The 20,781-nt window shown below is 37.3% G+C and overlaps 2 protein-coding genes across 2 annotated transcripts in view; both read right to left on the bottom strand.

Moving 5' to 3' along the window:
* Positions 1–10,100, bottom strand: part of LOC101311904 (protochlorophyllide-dependent translocon component 52, chloroplastic-like) — an 11,611-nt gene extending 1,511 nt beyond the window's left edge. Inside the window, exons 1-5 of the mRNA XM_004307078.1 lie at positions 9,371–10,100; positions 9,060–9,247; positions 8,888–8,973; positions 8,582–8,796; positions 981–1,166 (exon numbers count right to left, since the gene is read on the bottom strand). Of these exons, the coding sequence (XP_004307126.1) occupies positions 981–1,166; positions 8,582–8,796; positions 8,888–8,973; positions 9,060–9,247; positions 9,371–9,910 (1,215 nt within the window). The 5' untranslated portion in view covers positions 9,911–10,100. The remainder of the gene's footprint in view (positions 1–980; positions 1,167–8,581; positions 8,797–8,887; positions 8,974–9,059; positions 9,248–9,370) is intronic.
* A 2,801-nt stretch (positions 10,101–12,901) lies between these two features.
* Positions 12,902–18,529, bottom strand: LOC101311613 (histidinol-phosphate aminotransferase, chloroplastic-like). The gene is made up of 9 exons (XM_004307077.1): positions 18,267–18,529; positions 17,892–17,975; positions 17,575–17,729; positions 17,383–17,480; positions 17,136–17,244; positions 15,694–15,851; positions 14,366–14,508; positions 14,103–14,243; positions 12,902–13,271 (listed from the first exon to the last, which is right to left on the bottom strand). The coding sequence occupies exons 1-9, from the start codon at positions 18,495–18,497 to the stop codon at positions 13,140–13,142; spliced, it is 1,251 nt and encodes a 416-aa protein (XP_004307125.1). The 5' UTR covers positions 18,498–18,529; the 3' UTR covers positions 12,902–13,139.
* Positions 18,530–20,781: the final 2,252 nt, after the last annotated feature.

The raw sequence follows: 20,781 nt of genomic DNA, 5'->3' as shown, positions 1-20,781 counted from the left end.
TGAGTATGATAAATGATATGAGGAAGAAGAAGGGCTTTGATTGGTTCAGACGTGGTGTGGTTTTGATGTAGATGTGGTTGAAGTTTATTGATGAGAATTTGTTGGGTTTTGCGATCACCACCCAAACTGGAATTGAATGGGTTTTTGTTGAATGAGTTCGATCGAGGAAACGGTGATGTTGATTTTGCTGGGTTAAGAACATGAGTTCTTTAGATAGGAAGAAGTGAAGGGTAAGTAATCGGTTTTAACGTCAGTTAGAGAAAAAACATCTAATTCTGATAATAGTTGATGTGACAGCTTTCTGACCATAAGATTATCTAGAGGATTGTGATTTTATGAAATTCCCATGCAGTTACTGCAGACGAGCTGAATCCTTTATTTTAATCTGAATAGTCCTTAAAGTCATGATTTTTCATCCAAATAGTCCTTATGACCTTTAACTAAGAAAATTGTCGAAATGACTATTTGGATGAAAAATCATGACTTTAAGGACTATTCAGATTAAAATAAAACCATAAGGACTATTTGGTTGAAAAATTATGACTTTAAAGACTATTCAGATTAAAATAAAACCATAAGGACTAAACAGATGTCGACTTCAAACCACAAGGACTAAACAAATTTCAATTCGGCATTCTATACAACTTTTGATCCATCATCAGCTGAGAGTTTAGAAATCAAGCTTACTATATATTGGCATTTTATATATTGGCACTCACTAAGCATGCAGAGAAACATAGTGCCAACATTCCAAAATATGTATACAACATGACCCTCTATCAACTTAATCAAGCTTAAATTTAGAAGCTATCCAAGTAAATTGAAATTAAAACAGTCCGCATTCCACCAAGGTTGTGGTTCAATTTCCAAAACCAAAGTTTCCTATATGAGTTTCACGTTTATTACGACAGAAAAATTAATTTTGTTACTTATTATGTGTAAGATGAAAATTAATGATAATAAAAAGGGAAAGAAGTGACCTCAAGATGAAGCAAATTTATATCTGAATCTAAAAGCAAGTTGAATCCAAAGTGATGTATCCATCGTGGAATTATCTTCATCCAAACGCCATAGTTTATTGGAGAGGTTGTTATCAATCTGCTATTGCCTGGACTAACCGGAACACAGAAAAAAACTACAAGAGCTCTACTTTGGGCTGATAACACCTACAAAATATATAAATGAAAAGAAAATGAAGATAAAAGATATGAGCAAAGGGTTGTCTATGGTACCAACATGTATATCGTATATTCATTTATAACTACTTGAACAAATAATACAATTTAATTGAACCAAATTTACAATACTGACAACAAAGTTACCATATTTATTTTATAGATATACATATAATTGAACCAAGTTATGGTGCTTCTTTCACTGACTCTCGTTTTCTCTCCGCAAAAAGGAGGATGTGTGTATGTGTGTGTGGGAAGGGTGACCAAGCTTTAATGAGATGTGAAAATTAGAGCTTTGGGTGTAGAGAGTAATTTCAGATATTGGGATTGTCTTCTATTTGAAGTTGGGTTTAGTGTCTAAACTGGAATTAGAATGATGGCATAATCAACTTTAATGATAAGGAGAAATTTGTAGAGATTTATTTGGGTGTCCTTAGCAATTTCAGGAATTTGATCACATTGACTCAAATCATTTGACGACTTTCTTGGAATAAGGATGCGAATCATGCGATATGATGACTAAATGACTATCGGCAGTCTGAGAGACAAAAGAATAAAGATTTCAAAATGCGTGTCGCTGAGTTACTAAGTTTATTTAGCATCGAATCTAACACTCGGATTCCAAGTAGAGTCTCTCAAGGAACCTTTTCTATTCAAATGATTAAATAGAGTTATGATTGAAATCGGAGAATTGTGTGTCATTGATTGATTAATTAACTCTTGAAAGTTATTCTTTTCGATAAAAGCATGTGTAATCATTGATTTATATGATTGTTGTTATTGCTTACCATAAAAGCATGTATGTGTTGGATATTATAATACGAGCATTGATACTCGTTGACATATAAAATGCATTGTGGGGTATTTTCTTGAGAATGCATTTGAGAGTGGTGATGGTGGAGAGATGAGAATAAGAGTGAGAGAAAAGTATATTGAGCCTAAACACCCAAATGTTATGTGGGCTAATAGAGCGAGCTTTGCGACTTTGGTGATCACTACTTGTCATGTGGGCTAAAGAGTTGTTCGGCTTGGTGATCGAGGTTAAGCAATATCACTAACAAGTATGAGTTGAGATATTACTATTTATTAGATCATATATTCGAGACATCTAGAGTCACCCCCGGTTGGTAAAGTACACGGTATGAGACATGTAGGCTCTCTTGTTTTTGATATGTGGACTGACTAATCAAAAATTGAGTGGAGAAAGGTCATTTGCATACGTGTTTCATGGAAGCCCTTCTGCTAGTTAGATCATATATTCGAGGCATCTAGAGTCACCCCCAGTTGGTAAAGTACACGGTATGGGACGTGTAGGCTCTCTTGTTTTTGATATGTGGTCTAACTAATCAAAAATTGAGTGGAGAAAGGTCATTTGCATACGTGTTTCGTGGAATCCCTTCTAATGAGGACCTTTACGTTGAGGACTTTTCGGCTTATCTCACCCTTCAATCTTATATCTACATTTTGACCGTTCAGTTGATAGGTATTTATTAGTAGATCATTATCCAAATTTTCAGCTATATTAAAAATTGTTAAGGCATTCATGAGTGTGATTTATCAATTATGAACTTAAACAGTTCATATTTGACAGATTTGGTTCGTCCATTAATTTGATCTAGTTTGTTATCTTAACGAACACCAATTTGGCTGAAAATTTGTAGAAACGATCTACTCATATAAACCTAAAAACTGAACGGATGAGATGTCAAAATGTGATAGAAAAATAAGCCTTTTAAATCATAAACCGAAAAGTTCTCAACTTAAGAGTCCTCACTAAAAGGGCTCCTCGTATTTCGTATTGTTATTATATATAGGGCGGATCTGAAGCGGACGTCCGTAATTATGTTAAAGTGTGGACGCCAGCTCAAATCATCTCTAGCGGCTGCATATGGGAGCTCTTCTTCCATCCTCAAATGCCATTAGCACTCCGGACGCCATTACCATCAAGTTAAATGCCAAGGTGATCGAAGAAGAAGGTCCAACGCTGAAAAAACTGCAAAAACTAGAAGAATTTCAATCCTGGATTCAAAACTCATCTCCGTCGAGTCTACCGGCGAGAAGAAGCTCAAGATGGAGCTCTTGTTTGGAACCAGCAAGAACAATAAAGCAATCAGTTCTGCCGGAGTTGATTTGAGCCAGTATCCGCACTTTAACATAGTTGTGGCGTTCGCTTCTGTAATACCCCGGAAATTTGATATTAGTTTTTAATATTATTTTGGAAATTATTTAAGTAAGAGTTGTATTGATTTATGGTTTAGTGAGTGGACTGGAAGTAGTCAAGTTTTTATTTCCTTGAAAATGCTTTACTTTGAAGGGTCAAGAGTTGACTTTTTAATCTATTGGGTTTCTCAGAAAACTTCCTTCACGGAAGTTGTAGAGCACGATGATACGAGTTCGTAGACATGTAGCATGCGTAAAACGGACTTCGTATGAGAAAGTTATGGTCAGCAGAAGTGCATGGCTTTACGAAAATTTTGGGTTAAATAACAAAAGTTTAGGGTTTCCATTTCATTTTTCCAGAAACCCTCTCTCCTCTCTTCTCTCCTTCTCTCTTGCCTCACCTTCACTACCTGGGATTTTCTCCTGACCCGACCCGGACCATGTTGACCTGACCCGGCTTTTTCGGCCACCTCCGACCGACCTGGACGCCGGCACCGGTCAGGTTTTCTTTCTCTTCTTGGCGTGGTCCTCCCTGTGTAGGTGGGTGAGGACGACTCGACTCGGAATTGAGAGAATTGAACACCACAAAGAGGGTGGCCGACCCGACTTCGACCCGGCGACTTTCCGGCCGTGAACAGCGGCGACTGGAGGTGAGGTTGCCCATTCCTTGAAGCATTCTTCCTTCTAAGCACGTTTCAAGCTGCCATTCACCTCGTTTTGAGGTCTAGAAGTCGATTTGAGGCCGCCTTGGCAACCGGTTTTGTTGTGGACGATTCCGGACGATTCCAGCCAAATTGGTTCAAACCTCAAGTATAAAAGATGCTCCCTTCTTCTCAATCTACAAGTTTGATGTTTTGAGTTTGCCTAAATTCACGAGTTTCGTGGTGGCGCGTGGGGCCCACTCGCCGCTGCCTGTGGTGGCGCGTGGCGGCGCGTTGGGCAAGGTGTGTAGGTTCAGTTACTTTGGTTAGCTAGTTCTTGTTGTTGTGAGCATGTTGATATATTATGAGATTAGGTCAAGTTTGAGTAAGTTTTGCTTGTTAGATTCTATGTTATTGTAGACTTGTGCGAAGTGTTGAGCTAGGAGAATCCAAAGTTAGGCAGCGGGGGAAGGTGGTTAAGTGTTCGACGTCTCAGAAGAAGGTTGTCCCTTTTTAGGCAAATCATGGGTTAAGGCTTGTTAAGGGTGAAATGTTCTTTTTGTTTAAGTGGTTATTAAATTATTATTTGTGTAATTATATGTGACTATGAAGTGTGTTGAGCTTGGTTCTTGAGTTTCTTTTGTGAACACGCAGCGGGATTTTTAGGTGAGTAAAATCTCACCAAGGTCCACTTTGTGTCCTATTTATTTATGATGATGATAATGATTATTTTGATGATGATGAGGATGATATGATAATTATGATGAAGATGAAATGATTATTTTGATGATGATAATAATGATTATTACGATGAGGATGATATTGACTATGTTGATGAAAATATTGATGATTATGATGATTGTGATGATGATAATGATTTAAAAATTATGTTTTCCTTTTGTTTGTTTTAAAATATATGAACTTAATCGCCAACGGCTTATAGGTAAGAGAAAACAAGTTTTCTTTTTTAAATGATTATTTTTAAGGTTCTAGTGACTATAATATCTTTAGTTCTTGGTAGATTATTCTTGTGAGAAAATCTATAGGTGTGTATATATATATCTTTTGTGAAAAGGTATATTATAGTGATGTGTCGCTTGTCTGGTTCTATTGATGTGGTTATTTGTGTATTAGTTGTGGATGTGTGTCTTAGTGGTGATTGTGTGCATTAATTGTGGATGTGTGCCTTAGTGGTGATTGTGTGCATTAGATTAGGAGCCTTAGTGGTGGACCGGGAACCAAGCCTTGGCCGGGTGATTAGTTACGGTCAGTATAGAGCTCTAGTATGTTGGTACTTCATGAGGGATGACTATGTGTTGACGAACCCATGAGTACGAGTTTGTCTAGTTGCTTATGAGGGATGACTATGCGTTGACGAACTCATAAGTAAGAGTTAAGAAATGATTATGTGATGCTCTTATATGTTGTCATTTAAAATTTCGTGTTTAAATATTTCCTGAACTAAGCCTTTTTGCAGGATTTCATTATGATTTGTTTGATTGTGAATTGTTGCTTTTCCTTTTAATTATTTGTTTCATTTATGATTTTGAGTGATTTTGAATTGTTGTGTTCTCTTGCTTTTAGGTGATTCCTGAATTAAGTATTAATGCAGGAATTTTCAGTTTTATCTTATGTGATGTTGAAATGATTGAGATTTTATTTTAAGAGTTACTCATACGAGCTTTTAAGCTTACCGGGTTTGTTGTTTACAACCCGGTGCACCAATTCATGGTGTAGGGGTTAGACCTGCAGCTATTGATCAGCAGGGTTGAGGCAGTGGCTTAGGAGCTGGGTTTTAGACGTTATACATTATTTGTATTTTATGGCAGTTGTTTTTAAGCTCATGTGAGTGAAATAGTTTATTACTAGATTTTTAGAAGTTGATGTAATTAAGGAGATATAATGTTTAACTCGGTTGATGAGCTTATTGACATTTACATTTCCAGTATATGTTTTTAGTTTGGAAATTGTTGAGCAGGTTGTGGGATATTTAGATTTTGAGTTTTATCATGCCCAAATTTTTGAAATTTTATCCTTCGAAAATTGAGGTGTGACTTCAGATCTGGTATATATATATATATATATATATATATATATATTATTGGTTGATAACTTGAATGAGTAAAATTTTTAAGAATAACCTTAAGGGGCTTGACCCTACTTAACGAAAGCTCACCCTATAGATTCTTGTTCAGGTGAGTACGAGATATGACAGGTCTTTTGATAAGTCTAATTGTGATGCTTAGCTGACGTGTGCAAAAATAGAAAAAGGTTAGAAAAGTTTCTAGTGAGGTAGACCGCAAGACCTATTTTATCGTTGTAATAGATTTTGTTATTACAAATGTTTTATTTTCGACCATATCTGGAAATATTTCAGTTTAGTTTATTTTATTTATTTTTCTCGCTCACGCCTTGGATTCGACGTTAAGTGATTGGAATCCACCGACACTGAGTTTGGGGTGTGACAGTTGCGTAGACGATCTTTGGCTGTCGGAAGGATGTTATGTTGGATCAGTATTAGGGCATCACATTTGGCTTTTGATGCAATGGAAGTTGGGGATGTTCTGAAGGTTTCCGGCTTCGGTTCTTTCCTTGGAGTCGTGGTGGGTACTTCGACGGGTCGTCGAGCTATGGAGGAGGCGCTGCGAGGTTCAGTGCAAGTAGGGTGGTGGTGGCCAGGGTGAAGGTATGGTGATGCGATGACAGATGATTCGGGAGAGAATGAATCAGTTCTAATCAGATCTTTTATTGGGCCTGGGTGGTTTTAGGTTAGGCTTAAGTCCCTTTGGCCCAGGATTGTTTTTATTTTTTTATTTTTTAGTTTGTTTTGGTAGAGTTTAATGATCCTCCTCGTAAGTGAAAGTTAAAATCTCCCTTTTCAACGAGGATTTAGGGTTTTGGTAGGTTTGATGTCGTTTGGTCGTCTCGTTAATGGCGTCGTTTCTAATGATTATTGGTTTTAATGTCGGTTAGTTCTTGTTGTTAATGTAATAAAGAGGTTGCCTTTATATATGTTGGCGTTCTTAGTACATATATAGTGCGTGGGGAGGTTATTTCTTGAGAAAATTATATAATAGCATATGACCAAATTTATAAACACAAAAAACCCACTTATAATAATTTTAGACAATTACGATAGGAACCCAATCCCATAACCAACAACTGGCCTGACTTGAATTTTTACTGTCGAAATGACGAAAATGTTCGGTTTCACCATAAATTTACAAAGATGCCACTAAGTCTCCATTTTCCTCACCCACCTCACTGATCTACTCTCTCTCTCTCTCTCTCTCTAGCTTTCCCTAAATCATCAACCATGATCCATAAATTCATGGATCGTAAATCGCTTCGGCATGGTTGTGGTGATTCTGATGAAGCCCAAGCTTGACTTTGTCGGCCAGCGAGATCTGTAAGTAGCCTAAGCTCCTCTGTGTTTGAGGCAATAGAACATTCTTCATATGCCAATGTCGTCGGATTAGTTGATTAAGTTTATTTTTGCGGAATTCCGGTGTTGATTTGTGAGGTTTCGAACTATGTAGGTTTTGGTCATCGAGGAGGTGGACGCTTTAATTTGGCCTTGTAATCTTGTGTTGGATCTAAGATCACTGTTACTGAGTTGTGGAATAATGTGGCTGAAATAATGAGGTCTCTCTCTTCTTTCTCTATCTCTCTCTCAATAGCAGCATAAACCTCCTCAGTAGCAGCATAAACCTCCTCAATAGCAGCACCACAATAGTGAATTAAACAATAGAAGCAGCAACATCCATAGCTTTGCAATTTGACAGTAGCAACATTTCAATAATGATCTAAACAGTAGCGGTAGCAGCTAACTTCATGGTCGGCAGTAGCAGTTAGCTTCACAGTCGGCAATAGCAGTTAGTTTCACAATCGGCAATAGAACTGGCTGTAGCACACTCAGCAGTAGGCAGTAGCACCTTCCTACTCAGCAGTAATACTTTCTTACTCAGCAGGCAGTAGCACATCTCTCAGACAGTAGCAGTAGAGTATCTAGTGAAGGATAGTTTGGTAAAACATGTAGTGACAGATGACATATAGATATTAATTTGTCCTAATTTGTTAATTTTTGTCCTTAAATGTGTAAGATATTGTATAAAAGATGTATTTGTAAACTGAAATTTAGTTAGTAACTAATATGTAGTTTACTATTGTTTCTTCTTGAGGTTGGTTGTAAGAATGTCTCGAGTGTTATTTAATATGTTAGGTTACAATTGAACCCTATTGGTTTTTATGCACTGTAATGTTAGTGTTTAGGTATTTATGCCCACTATCGATATCTCCCATGATTTATAATTTTAAATTATATTTTATAAAATTTTTACTTTTAAAAAATTAAAAATTATTACTCTGCAACAATTTATTCATAAACTTAGAAGCATGTCATAGCTAGATTGAGTATTACTTATAATGCAACTAAGGTAATCCAAATAATGACTCTTTAGTCTTTACCGCCAATGATAACGATAACATTGTCGTATCAGTACAAGGAGGTATCACATGCATGTGATTACTGAAAATTTCTATATATGAAGAAACAATTATAGAATCAGCTCTACCTAAACAAATCATTCAGCATAAATCTACTACCTTGTCACCTGGAATCTGCAGAAAACCATACGATATTCCCGAGGATGCAGCAGCCCCATTATTGTTGTCAATCGGACCAAAGAAAGATGTATAAAACACACATGGTGGCACAAATTTACTCTGTCCCGAATTCTGGTGCTCTACGGTGAAACCATTTATGTCCAACTTAGGAACGTATAAATCAATTGGTCTGCCCCCTTCTCTGTCAGCTTTCACTGTCAAGGAAAAAGATACAGAAGGTTTTGTAAACGTCCTACATAAGAATTATTGATAGCCAATATAGATGATTCACAATTAATTTTCTACCATCCGGTGGTTGACTTGGCATTATTCCATAATGTGCGTATGGAACATGAGCTGGATCCATCAAATTTTCAACCAATATCTCATACCTGGAAGAAGAATTAAAAATTTAATTAGCAAATTTTATGATTTTTCTAGAACAGGCCAGGAACGCAAAAATCTTAAGTTCGCCTACCCGTAAGGGAAGTCTCTATTCCCCATCACGCAAGTAAACGTTGGATCATCGATTTCTGGTATGTAGGGAGGTTTTTTCTCTGCAAGAATGTCTTTGTGTTGAGGATCGGTACTTGGCCAGAACCACACTATTCCATTCTGCACAGTACTTGGATAAGCACCTACACATGCTTTCTTAGATGTGTGAACCTGCATAATTAACATGTCTGAGGCCAAAACCAAATTCATGCATTGCATAGATTATTGGCACACAACAAAACAAGTTCATCTAGATCTATAGCAACTCAAGGTTGTCATTGGAAAGTTAATTACCGGAGGACCGTCGGTAGGTGCCTGAGGGATGAACTTGCAGTCACCGGAGCCATTAAAACACCAGCCATGATAAACGCACTGCAGCCTTCCCCATTGATCAATCCTCCCTTCAGATAATGGAGCCAGTCTGTGAGGACATGCATCATCAAACACCTTCCATGCACTCTCATTTCTGTCCCACCACACCACCACATCAATGCCCAAAACCTTCTTTGCATGCGGCACCCTTTTGTCAAGGTCACAAACTGGCATCAACGGGTACCAATGGGCATACCAGTCAAATTTCTCATCTTGGGTCTGAGTTTCAACTTGTGGTACTGCAGATGGGTTATTTGCAGTCTCAGTAGTAATAGAAGATGATGATATGGTGGTGAATGCCTTGAATGAGGGTTTGTGTCTTTCAACTAAGGAGAACGATGAAGTGAGTGTATGCTTATACCCCAAGGAATTAGTGAACTTTTGGGATTGGGTTTTATCAAAGCTGCAGGCCGCCGGAACTTGTAGTAGTGGCCGAATAGATGAAATTCTCAGAGTTGCCATGGCCGGCCTGCTGCCGCTCTCAACTATGGTCAACAATTGACACTACTCGCAGAATTCACTCCGTCATTAACAAAATAATTACGCACCTTGATGATATTGGCAAACTCTACCTTACAACTTTTTTGATGAAGACGGGAAACTGGGGATTGACAATAGTTGAGTGTTTAAGATGAGCTTGAGACCAAGGGATGATATGAGCTTTTAAGCTTTAGCTAAATGATGGAGATATATATTGACAACACCCATCATGGCTTTGCGTTACCTAATTTATATTGATTTAGATAAACATAAACGTGTAAATGATTGCATAAATTATTACAGCAACATGATATATTATGCTGCTAATGAATTAATGATCAGTCTTGATCATCATTTCTTTAATTGTTCGTTGCTTTGAACTGTGAGCTCATCATGTACGTACGTGATGACCAAATCTGGCATTACCATATCTTACGGCAAACCACTGAAACCAGACTAATTTCTTGTGCTCCTTCTTCTTTCCTTGAGAGGCAATTCTTCGTTCAGTTAATTAATTGGTGTCTTTAGGAAGATTGACATACACATTGTAGTGACTATACCACTTCGTCTTCTTTCTCCGGAGATTGGTATGTTTTTTTTGTTGATCACAATATCATATCTTAGTGAGCGAGTCCCGCTATCATTGAAGCATAAAGTGTATATGGCACTGATTGTGGATTCGTGGCATGTGCACCCACCTATTGATCTCGCATGTGTAGTTACGGAGGGTACCAATGAGTCGTACCCATTTTATATCTGAATGTAGGGCTTGTGATTCGTAGATTAATTAGCGAGTTATCGAGTTGGAGACTCAATGTTATATATTTGTTTTTAATAATTTTTCGGCTTAGGATATGAGTCCAAGTGTGTGAGCTGGTTCAATTGAAAAACAAGTGAAGACATTGAAAAGCCAACATGATTCCATGGTAGTTAGATAAATCATGCATGTGCATTTCATGCTTTTTCACGGACGATAGCAAGAAGTTTGTGTTTCCAACTTTCCTTCCTTTGTTTCTTTTGTCTTAGGTCTCCGTGTCTTTAGCCTTCTTTCATGAGATTTACATCTAAGTGAGATCCTCATTTGAATTTCATATTGAAAACTAAGATCAACTCATCAAAGTTTTGTCATGTTGCTTAAAAATCAGTCTAGGGTTTAGTGCATTTATCTCGACTAAGTAATATTAGTCTTCAAAGTTGTAACATGAGTCCTTAAAGTTGTAAAAAAAATTATATACAACATTAGTCCTCAAGTGGTAAAATATCTTATTTAAAGTGGTAATTGAGTCCTCAAAATTGCATCAACTTTAGGGTAACATCAACTTTTGTTTATCACTTTGAGGACTCAATTACCACTTGAAGCACACATTTTACCACTTGAGGACTAATATTGTAACTGAATTTTTCTATAACTTAAACGACTCATGTCACAACTTTGAGGACTAATATTACTAATTTAAAGACTTATGTCATAACTTTGAAGATTAATATTACTAATTTAATGACTCATTTTACAACTTTAGGATAAAACTGATATATGTCATGTATTAACATACCGTAATCTAACCTAAGAAAATAATCAAAATATAGTTGAACTCTTAAATTAATCAAAATAAGGAACCAAATACCTTGATGGTATTGTGAAACTCGATCTACTGCAAAACCTCAACAAGCTAAGTATCCTCAGTCGTGAATTGATGATTGACAAGTTGAGTGTTTGAAATGTTTTTTCAGGCCTGATCAAGTGATGAAGCTATTGAGCTTTTGATAGAGCTATCTGGAGATATAGACAAGGGAAGAGATTAAGACAAAGCATTATTTTCAGTGCGATCTGTACAGTTTCCCCCATAACAGCATTTTCAATCTATATATACAGTTTCCCCCATTTACATCACAAACAGCATTCATCCATTATTCAACAACCCTTGGCTTCAAGTCTTCAACCACCCCTGGCTTCAAGTCTTCAACTACCCCACGTCCCCACCCACCATTAACACTTCTCAGTGCTCTTGTCATTTTCAGGTCCATCTATGATTGCAGATCTATAATTCTATATATAGTATGCAGATTGTAAAAGCACTAGTACAGCCCATGAGACAATTATATATAACTAGGGAAAGTAGGAAATGCTGATTACTGTCACTAGCTAGATTTATTCCTACTTTCCTAGATAAATACCCTTTTGCATGCAGATAATAAAACTTCTTCCTGGCTTCAACCACCGTAGAGGAAAAAATCATAACAGTATCTCGCAAATCAGTTGCCCTTTTTTTTTTTCTTATGATTTTCTACATTTTAAAACCGAAAAAAAAAAACTTCTTCCTAGAAGGTTTAGTCTTCAACATGGCACAGTTTTACATAACAACTTTCTGTCTAAATGCTTCTTAGAAGGTCAAGTCTTCATTAATAAAGCGAAATCACATTGTTCTGAAATCCGGCAACTACATCCCAATTCAGGCCTATCATTCTATGCAATAACTCCTACAAGCTGTTGTCATAAGTCCTTGCTAACCGGCAAAGCCAGAACGGCTTTGTGCCGAAGAGACTTATCCACGATAACATTATGCTTGCCTACGATTTGGAGCAATCCAAAAAAGAAGCTCTGAACTACATCAAAGAAAGGATAGACAGGAAGACTGAAGGCTGGAAAGAGGGATGCCACTCCCCCTCTGGGAAGAAGTGCGGCTCAAATCGGTGGTGTCGGCAATTCCGGCATATCCCATGGCAGGTTTCATGTTCCCAAAGAATATATGCAATGAGATTAATGCTGCCATATGGGAAATTTCTGGTGGGGTTTCTCAGAGCGGGGCTACAAGATCCATTGGAAAAACTGGAATTCTCTTTGAATCCCAAAGCAGGAGGGCTGATCAATGTTCAAAGTCCACTACTATAATATTGCACTATTGGCAAAGCGGTGTGGCATATACTGGACCAACCGGAGTCCATTTGAGGCCAAATACTTCCCGGATTGTGATTAGTACTTGATCAAAGTTGATAAATTGTCATGTATAAAACTCAATATGACAAGACGCAAGTGCTTTCATGCAAGATTGCAAGACATGGTAAAAAGAAAATGCCTTCACTATCCTTGTTTACGGACATCTCTATTCTCCGCAATCAACTGCTTAAATGGTTACAATTAAATCTCTTCCACATATCCATTTGAGAGGTACGAACCTTTGTTGGCGCAAAATCTTCGTAAAAAAGTGCTGGATTAAGATAAGCGTCTGAGGCAATCAATCAAGGCATCTGTGTGTTCAGGCTTTCCAACAGATACACGAACATAACCGCTCAACTCTTTGTTGTTGTAATGACGAATCATCACACCCATTTTTGCAAGGTCCTCCTGTTTCAAACGAAGAAGGTTACTATAGACGTCCAAAAGGAACACAGAGGCATGACTTCAACATTACAAAAAGCTTCAGGTGAATAACACGTGGATAACCTTTCTTAGGCAATTATGGTGTCAAACTTAGTATATGGGAATGGAGAAAACTAAACCAGCAGTTTTATCATAATTCAACTAAGAAGCATGGCTCTCATGGGGTAGGGTATGGCACTGTGGTAATCTGGAGAAGATGAAGTTCAAAGCACCAGCGCCTTTACTAACACATGTATCATACCTAATAAATGAAGCTTCACACATTCAACTATCTTCTCCAGATTAGATATACTGAAACTTGTTATCTATTAAATTAGATAACTTTTGGCTTTGCAGATCTTAACCAACAAAGAATATGAATTCTAAACATAGGCTACTAATGCCACGAATATTCCAAGTTTTCTTTCACCTTAATTCCTAAAGCTTTCATTTCATTGTTGTTTGTGGAGCATAGCTACAATGGTGACACGACTTCTTCTAAGGCCAGAAGACCACTGTATGCAAAATTGCCATTGACAGTAATAAGTCCATACAATTATGAAGTTAATGCAATATAAAACTAAACAGAAGATACAGGATGCAGATAAATGAGTTGAGTCAAAAGTAGAAGGTTATCAATGCAATTTTGTTCTATAGTTATCCACAGGTCCACATAGTTGAATTCATTTCTACTCTTGTCTCTAGTATTACTTAACTACTAAAGAGCTAAAACGCCATGAATTGGGAGGATTGCAATAAACAGGAAGCCAAACCAGAAATTAACTACGAGGATGGAAATAATGTGAAGGGAAATACCTTGAGTTTCTTAGCATCCATTCCGGATGTGACCTCACACAGAATGAAATTGGAATAGCTAGGATAAGGCTTGAGAAATGGCAGCTCCTTAAGAAGATGAAGCAGCCTCTCCCTTTCTTGCAGTAAAGCATCTTTCACATTCTGGTGTTTTTGCAATGCATATTAGATATGGAGAATAAGTACCAAAACCTGCTAGAGTCTACTCAAATCATATCTCCCTTACATAAGTTTCTTAGGCATGGAAAAATAGAGCGAAGCATAACCTCAAGGTAGGTGGGATTCTGCAATGCTGCACAAGCAGAAACTTCAGCAGCAACTGACACATTATATGGTTGCTTTGCTCTCCAGAGATATTCAATTATTGTCAAGGGAAATGCTCCATATCCTACCCGAAGCCCGGCTAAGCCTACAGAATTTTCCCATTGCCAATAGATATATCATTTTACAACAAGTGATACTAAAAAATAATACTACCTATAGATATACACACACAATCCTTTTCAGATACGGGCGTCCGTATCTTTTAAAAAATACGGATGATGAACGCTGGCCTTTGGATCATCTTAAAACAACTTAAACGGATGTGATCCTTTACACCCATATACCGTCTCATCCCCACCATCTAGACTCAGCGGCTGCCTCCTAAAGTCGACGACGACTCAAACTCGTCCTCCACCTCCTCCTCCCCAAAATCCAAACCCAGACGGGAAATCCACTCAGACATTACGTCGAGCAGGTGACGTGCAGATTTCTGGACCCAAACATGCATCACCACTCAAAACATTCCTGGCCAATTCCACCCAACTCCATGCCGCTAAACCTCTCACAATCCAAAGCCAGAAATGGGGAGACCCTCGCCGTTAAATTCGAAGACAGTGGGTGACGATTGTGGGGAGGAGTAAAGATGGAGGGGATGAAGACGAGTTTATGGATATAAAAAGATTGCATCCGTTTAAGTTGTTTTAAGATGATCCAAAGGCCAGCGTTCATCATCCACATTTTTTAAAAGATACGGACGCCCGTATCTGAAAAGGATTGTGTGTGTGTGTGTGTATCTGAAACGGATAACTGCAAAACTGAAAAAATGGGGACAAAATTATGTCAGTCATTAGCCAATTTAATTGCAAACCTCATATGTGGGTCCTAGTCACTACTGATCACCTTCTCTACCACACTGGATAGATCTCAGAGCCCAGAGAACACCAACAACTTCTCAAATTGTCTATATTTGTACTTCATCTAAATGACGTAAACTAGCTAACATAGGCTATACTGAAGAGAATTAAAAAGTTATCCATTAATGATGAAGTAAATCAAGTGAAGCCTGTATCAAGATTTTCTTTTTCGTTTTTTTAACTGAATCACAGCATAGACTACTAGTACCAAAAATTTGTTCTGTAAATCCAAACATTAGTGTCCAATCAATAGAGTAGAGGGATTTTTTTTTAACTTTGATTCAAAATATGGTAAATCAACTGCACATTGGTTCTCATCAAATTCTAAATAATAGGGTCAATACTACGAAGCAGGAAAATGTACAAGGCAACACATAAATGAGTTATCAAAAACAAAACAAGGAATTTAAGCATACCAGCTCGTTTGCTAAATGTTCGAAGAACAATTAAATTCTCATATTTCTTCACCCATTGCATCCTTGATTCAAGTCCAGAAAACTCAATGTATGCTTCATCAAGAACAACCAATATAGGAAGCTCAAGGATTTTCAAGAGAATGTCGTCGCTGATTATGCTGTAGCAAAAAAGTAACATATAAACATAGGGTAGAATATTCAACAAAACAAGCTTGTTATCTTTAAGATTATTAACCTTGTGTAATCATCAAGTCCAAAGACCATACTGAATCAAAGTAGTCTAAAGCCAGAGGACGCAATTCACTGTGCTCTGTATCAAATTTTACTGAACCAAAAAGGAAATCCAATTCTATCTCTAAACTGAATGTCTTAACATTTCTTACGACTCAGACTACTAATCTTAAATTCAATTCCAACCCCTTCAAATAGGAAATTTTCCCTTTTTCGTTTGTTTACGCAAATATGAAATTTTCAGGTTTGATAGACCAGTCTATGCCTCTTATTAAAAGAATAAGCCTTTCAGGCTACAACCCTGGCTTAGAGATGTGAATAAACCCTTGAGGATACAATCCAGGCTAAAAGATGTGAATAACTAGTAAGCAAGTTTCCTTCTCCAGCTTTATTGTAACCAAATTGTCTTAAGATTTGACCAGGAAAGAGATCAACATACTCGATAATGTATTTCACTTACTAATCAGGCCAAGCCTGTTGTTATTTTTTTTCAGTAAGAAACAAAATTTAAGACTATCAAAGTCGACCCAAAATTATACAGTACAAACCTAGGTTAAAAACATGTGCAGAACAAGGATAAATTTCTACACTTTAATCTACCACAAAAAGTAAACCTGTGGAAATCCCTATTTGTAAGCTAAAGCAAAATCTCATAAAAAGAGGAAGGAAAAAAATACACACACACACAAACACTAACTCTCAGCCACAGCTTTAAAAAGCTAAATAGGAAACATCCCGAAATTGACGGCATACTAAATAGAAGACCACTTTCTCCTAACATCCCTTCACCCCCTTTCCAGCGTAGCGTTCATGAAACCACTAATTTCTCCCCCATACATCTCTGCTAGTGCCAAAACCTATTTCATATCAACCTTTTGAGGAAGCTCATGGCTTCATAAAAACAGGAAGCAAACTCCTTAATACCACCCAATTTAAATTATCTTCCCTAACAACCTCCCCTACAAACTTAAAGCTGCAGGCCAGTGACAGGCAACATAAACTTTCACAAACAGCTTTACACATTGAGTCATATGCCTAGTCAGTTCAATACTGGACTATGATCCTCACCCTCATACCACTATAATATTAAAAACCGCACAGGAGGAAATCTGGATAGTTCAGACCATATAATATAAAACCGCGGATCGGTCCTGATTTCAAATTTCTAGCACAAGCTTAAGACAACATGCACAGAAATAATTTGTGATTACCTTCCATCTGGATTGTTCGGAGAAGTTAGGAATATGCATTTAGGTTTTTCTTGTTTAACTACATCTGAGATGGCCTCTACATTCAAGCTAAAGTTTGATTTCCTCGGCACTGCAAAGTTATAATAAAATATGTAGATCAATCACACAAATCAAAGTACCAAACTCACTTTTCTCTTCATAAGGGGGATGAGAACGACGCATTATACAACTAAGTAAATGTAGCCAACAGAAATAAGCTTGTATGTACCTTTAATGACAGATGCCCCATTGACTGCGGCATCAAATTCATACATTGTGAACGTTGGAGGGCAGTCCACAATCTTGTCACCAGGATCAAGCACACATCTTCCACAAAGGAAATAAAGAATTAAAGACTGATATATGCATAAACGGTTTGGAGTTAGAGTGGTAGAAGAACCCATGAAACTACATTTCTAACCTCATGATCAAATCAATGAGTTCATCTGCACCACATCCTACAAGAAGATATTCAGCATCAAGGCCTGAATCCTCTGCAAGGGCAGCACGTAAGCGACGGCTTTCAGGATCTGGATAAATATATGGGAATTTCATTGCACCCAAAGCTTCAGAGACCTGCAGGCAATATAAACTAGAACTCAGGACATAATGTATGAAAGATCCAAATGATTCCTACTTAGGACAACCTGGAGCGAAATAACTAAATAACTCCACAAGAACCATAAATAGCAATAAGTATTTCCAAAAAGAGGAAGCACAGTGGAAGATATGACTTACCTCGGGAGGAGGACCATAAGGGTTTTCATTTGCATCTAATTTGATGATGTCTTCCGGCTTCCTTCCAAGTCGGGCTGACAACACCTGTAGAAACATGCACACAAAAGTTTATACCAAAGCAATCATTATATACCAATTGAGAGAAATCTTTGGCACCAGCCAAACCAATCATTATATACCAAAATCATTCGATACAAACAAGTTTAACATAATAAAATTCATCATTTCCACCAGTTTAACTTACATACAAGTAAATCCCACAAAAGATACTAGTAATCAAGCTCATCCCAGTGACCAGTCTGATGAACACCAAGCATTTTTTTAGAAACATGCACACAAAGTGTAAAAGCAAAATGGGGTTTTGAGAATGAATACCTCAAATGGCAAAATGGGCTGATAAGGAGACAAGGTCCTCAAATGGGGTCGAATGAAAGAGTCGCCCGTTAAGCGCTGTTGACCGTCATTGACTTCTGGGTGCTGCTGCTGCTGCACAGGGATTGCTGACATGGCTATAATAGAGGTATTGGGTCTATTCCTTTGACAACTGGGTCTTATGGGATTAATCAAGGACAGTGAGGATGCGTGGGAAAGATTAACCACACCCATCAAAACTCTGCGCTCTGCAAACCCAGAGATCAGTTGGCGCCTCTCTCAGTAAGTATATGTCTGCATAAATTTCAGAGCTAATTGTGTAGTGTTTCTGGGAAGTAAATCACCTGTTCCCGAATTCCCAGTGCCAACCCTGTGCCTTCAATTATATTTTGACATCTGGCAATAACTTTACAGCAAACTAACACCGTTAAATCTATCATTCTCCCGGAACAAAAACTGAACCTTTATCTTCCTCTCTTTCTGGGTTCATCTCCTTTAGAATCCATATCTTCTGTTCAGAGTTATATTTTCCATTATATAAGGGTTTTCTGGTTCAATTAGAATACAATTCGTATTTTTTGGATGATGGGTGTGGTAGATTTTGGGAAGAGAATGATGATTTGTTTTTGACTTTTCATTTCCCTATTTTTCCAGATGAATGAAACGTCATCTGCATTTGGTTGATTTGGTTTCTCTTATAATCAATTAAGGAGCAAGTCGATTAGATGGGTAGAGCGCTGTAGATTTGCAGATCTAAAATGAGTTTCATGAATTCTTTGTCTCCTTGCACAATCATGTTATGAATTACTTGCGGTTTGTTATCAAAGGGAAAGACTCTCAACTCTTCTTGTTCTCATATAATGTGATCTCCCTTTGTGTTCCAGAGCTACATTTATGTTTGTCTGAGATTTGATCTGTTTCTATTGAACCAGAGAGAATTTTTATGAGGAATTGAAACCGATCGAGAGGATTGGGGAATATGAGAGAGGATACTATGAGAAATGCTCATTTTTGGTTAACTGAGATTTGTTTTTTTCTAATGGGGAAATAGTGTTAACAGAGTCAGAGGTGTTAAGTTTGCAAAACACGTGGCGAAATGTAATTGAAGGCACATGGTTGGCACTGGGCATTCGGGAACAGGTGATTTACTTCCGTGTTTCTGCCCTTGTTATGCTTAATACCTATATTACCCTATTACCACATTTATCAGTTCACCCTAGTTAAGGATTAAAAGTCTTTTACTAAGCATAAAAAAAATTATATTTTAATCAGTAAAATAACTCATATCCTACAACGAGTCTGTTGTGAATCTGACTTATAATAAGACACTTATACATTCAGACCAAATGGTATTAGGCATCGAAAAATATTTTATTTATTTTAGAAAATAATGAGTGTAGAGAAGTGAAAACCTAAAGTTGATATTTAAGGTTTTTCTTGTAAAAGTTCAAAATATTTTAACTTTTTATTTTCCATGATTTGATTAATGTCTCCTCAAACATTTTTCATGTAATTTTCATTTTGAAAAATGAAAAAACAAGCTTAAAAACGTTGCCGAAACTCTATTTTTTTTATCAGGTAAACAACTTTAATATTACAACTTCGTGCATCGAATTCACAACTTCATACTTATTAAAAAAAGATTATACCACTCAACCAACGCTATCTTAAGTGTTTTTGATTTTTCCTTAATTTCTAATTTCAAATAACAGTTGGTTAAATTTATGATTTCAGTACATCAATCACTCTATTTCTTTCTTTAAAGCAAGGTCTAAAAAATCGATAATATCGGCGAAATATCGCCGATATTTTCGTTTTTTAATGATCGCGATATATCTTTCACTTCCCCCTTCATTCTTGTCGAAAAATGCCGAAATATCGCGATATTTTGGAAATTTCACAGAAATCTCAGATCACGTGGCTTTTCTTTATCTGTCGGCCCAACAAATGCGCACCTCCTTCACGTGGCTTTGTCTCTATCGGTCAGAGATCCTTCTGAATCTCTGTCGGTCCCCATGCAGAAGCTGCCTTTTCTCTTTAGATGCTCTAATTGTCAGTTTGTCTTTGACTCCTTTGTCCCCCACAGCCCCACTTGGCTTGTATTTGCAAAGTTCCAAAGGTCACCATGAGTATATATACAAATTGTTGAAAGGAGTAATAAGAGAGGTTGGAGAGCGAAATGTGGTTCAAGTGGTCACTGACAATGCTGCTAATTATGTCAAAGCTGGTAAGAAGTTGATGAAAAACCATAATGTTTATTGGACTTCTTGTGCAGCACACTGCATCGATCTTATGTTCGAAGAAATGGGTAAGAAAGAGCAAATTTCTAAGGTGATTGATAAAGGTAAAATTATTTCAAAGTACATTTACAATCACAATTTGTTGTTGACCAAGATGCGAGAGTTTTGTAAAGGAGAAATTATTCGTGCCGCACCAACTCGATTCGCAACAAATTTCATTTCCTTGGAAAGCTTGATCAAGAAAAAGGCGGGATTGAAGCAGTTATTTTCCAGTGATT

Source organism: Fragaria vesca, linkage group LG7 (assembly GCF_000184155.1).
Source record: "Fragaria vesca subsp. vesca linkage group LG7, FraVesHawaii_1.0, whole genome shotgun sequence".
Taxonomy (NCBI): domain Eukaryota; kingdom Viridiplantae; phylum Streptophyta; class Magnoliopsida; order Rosales; family Rosaceae; genus Fragaria; species Fragaria vesca.
Note: the sequence above shows the minus strand (reverse complement) of the source record. Positions and strands in the feature narration are given on the sequence as shown.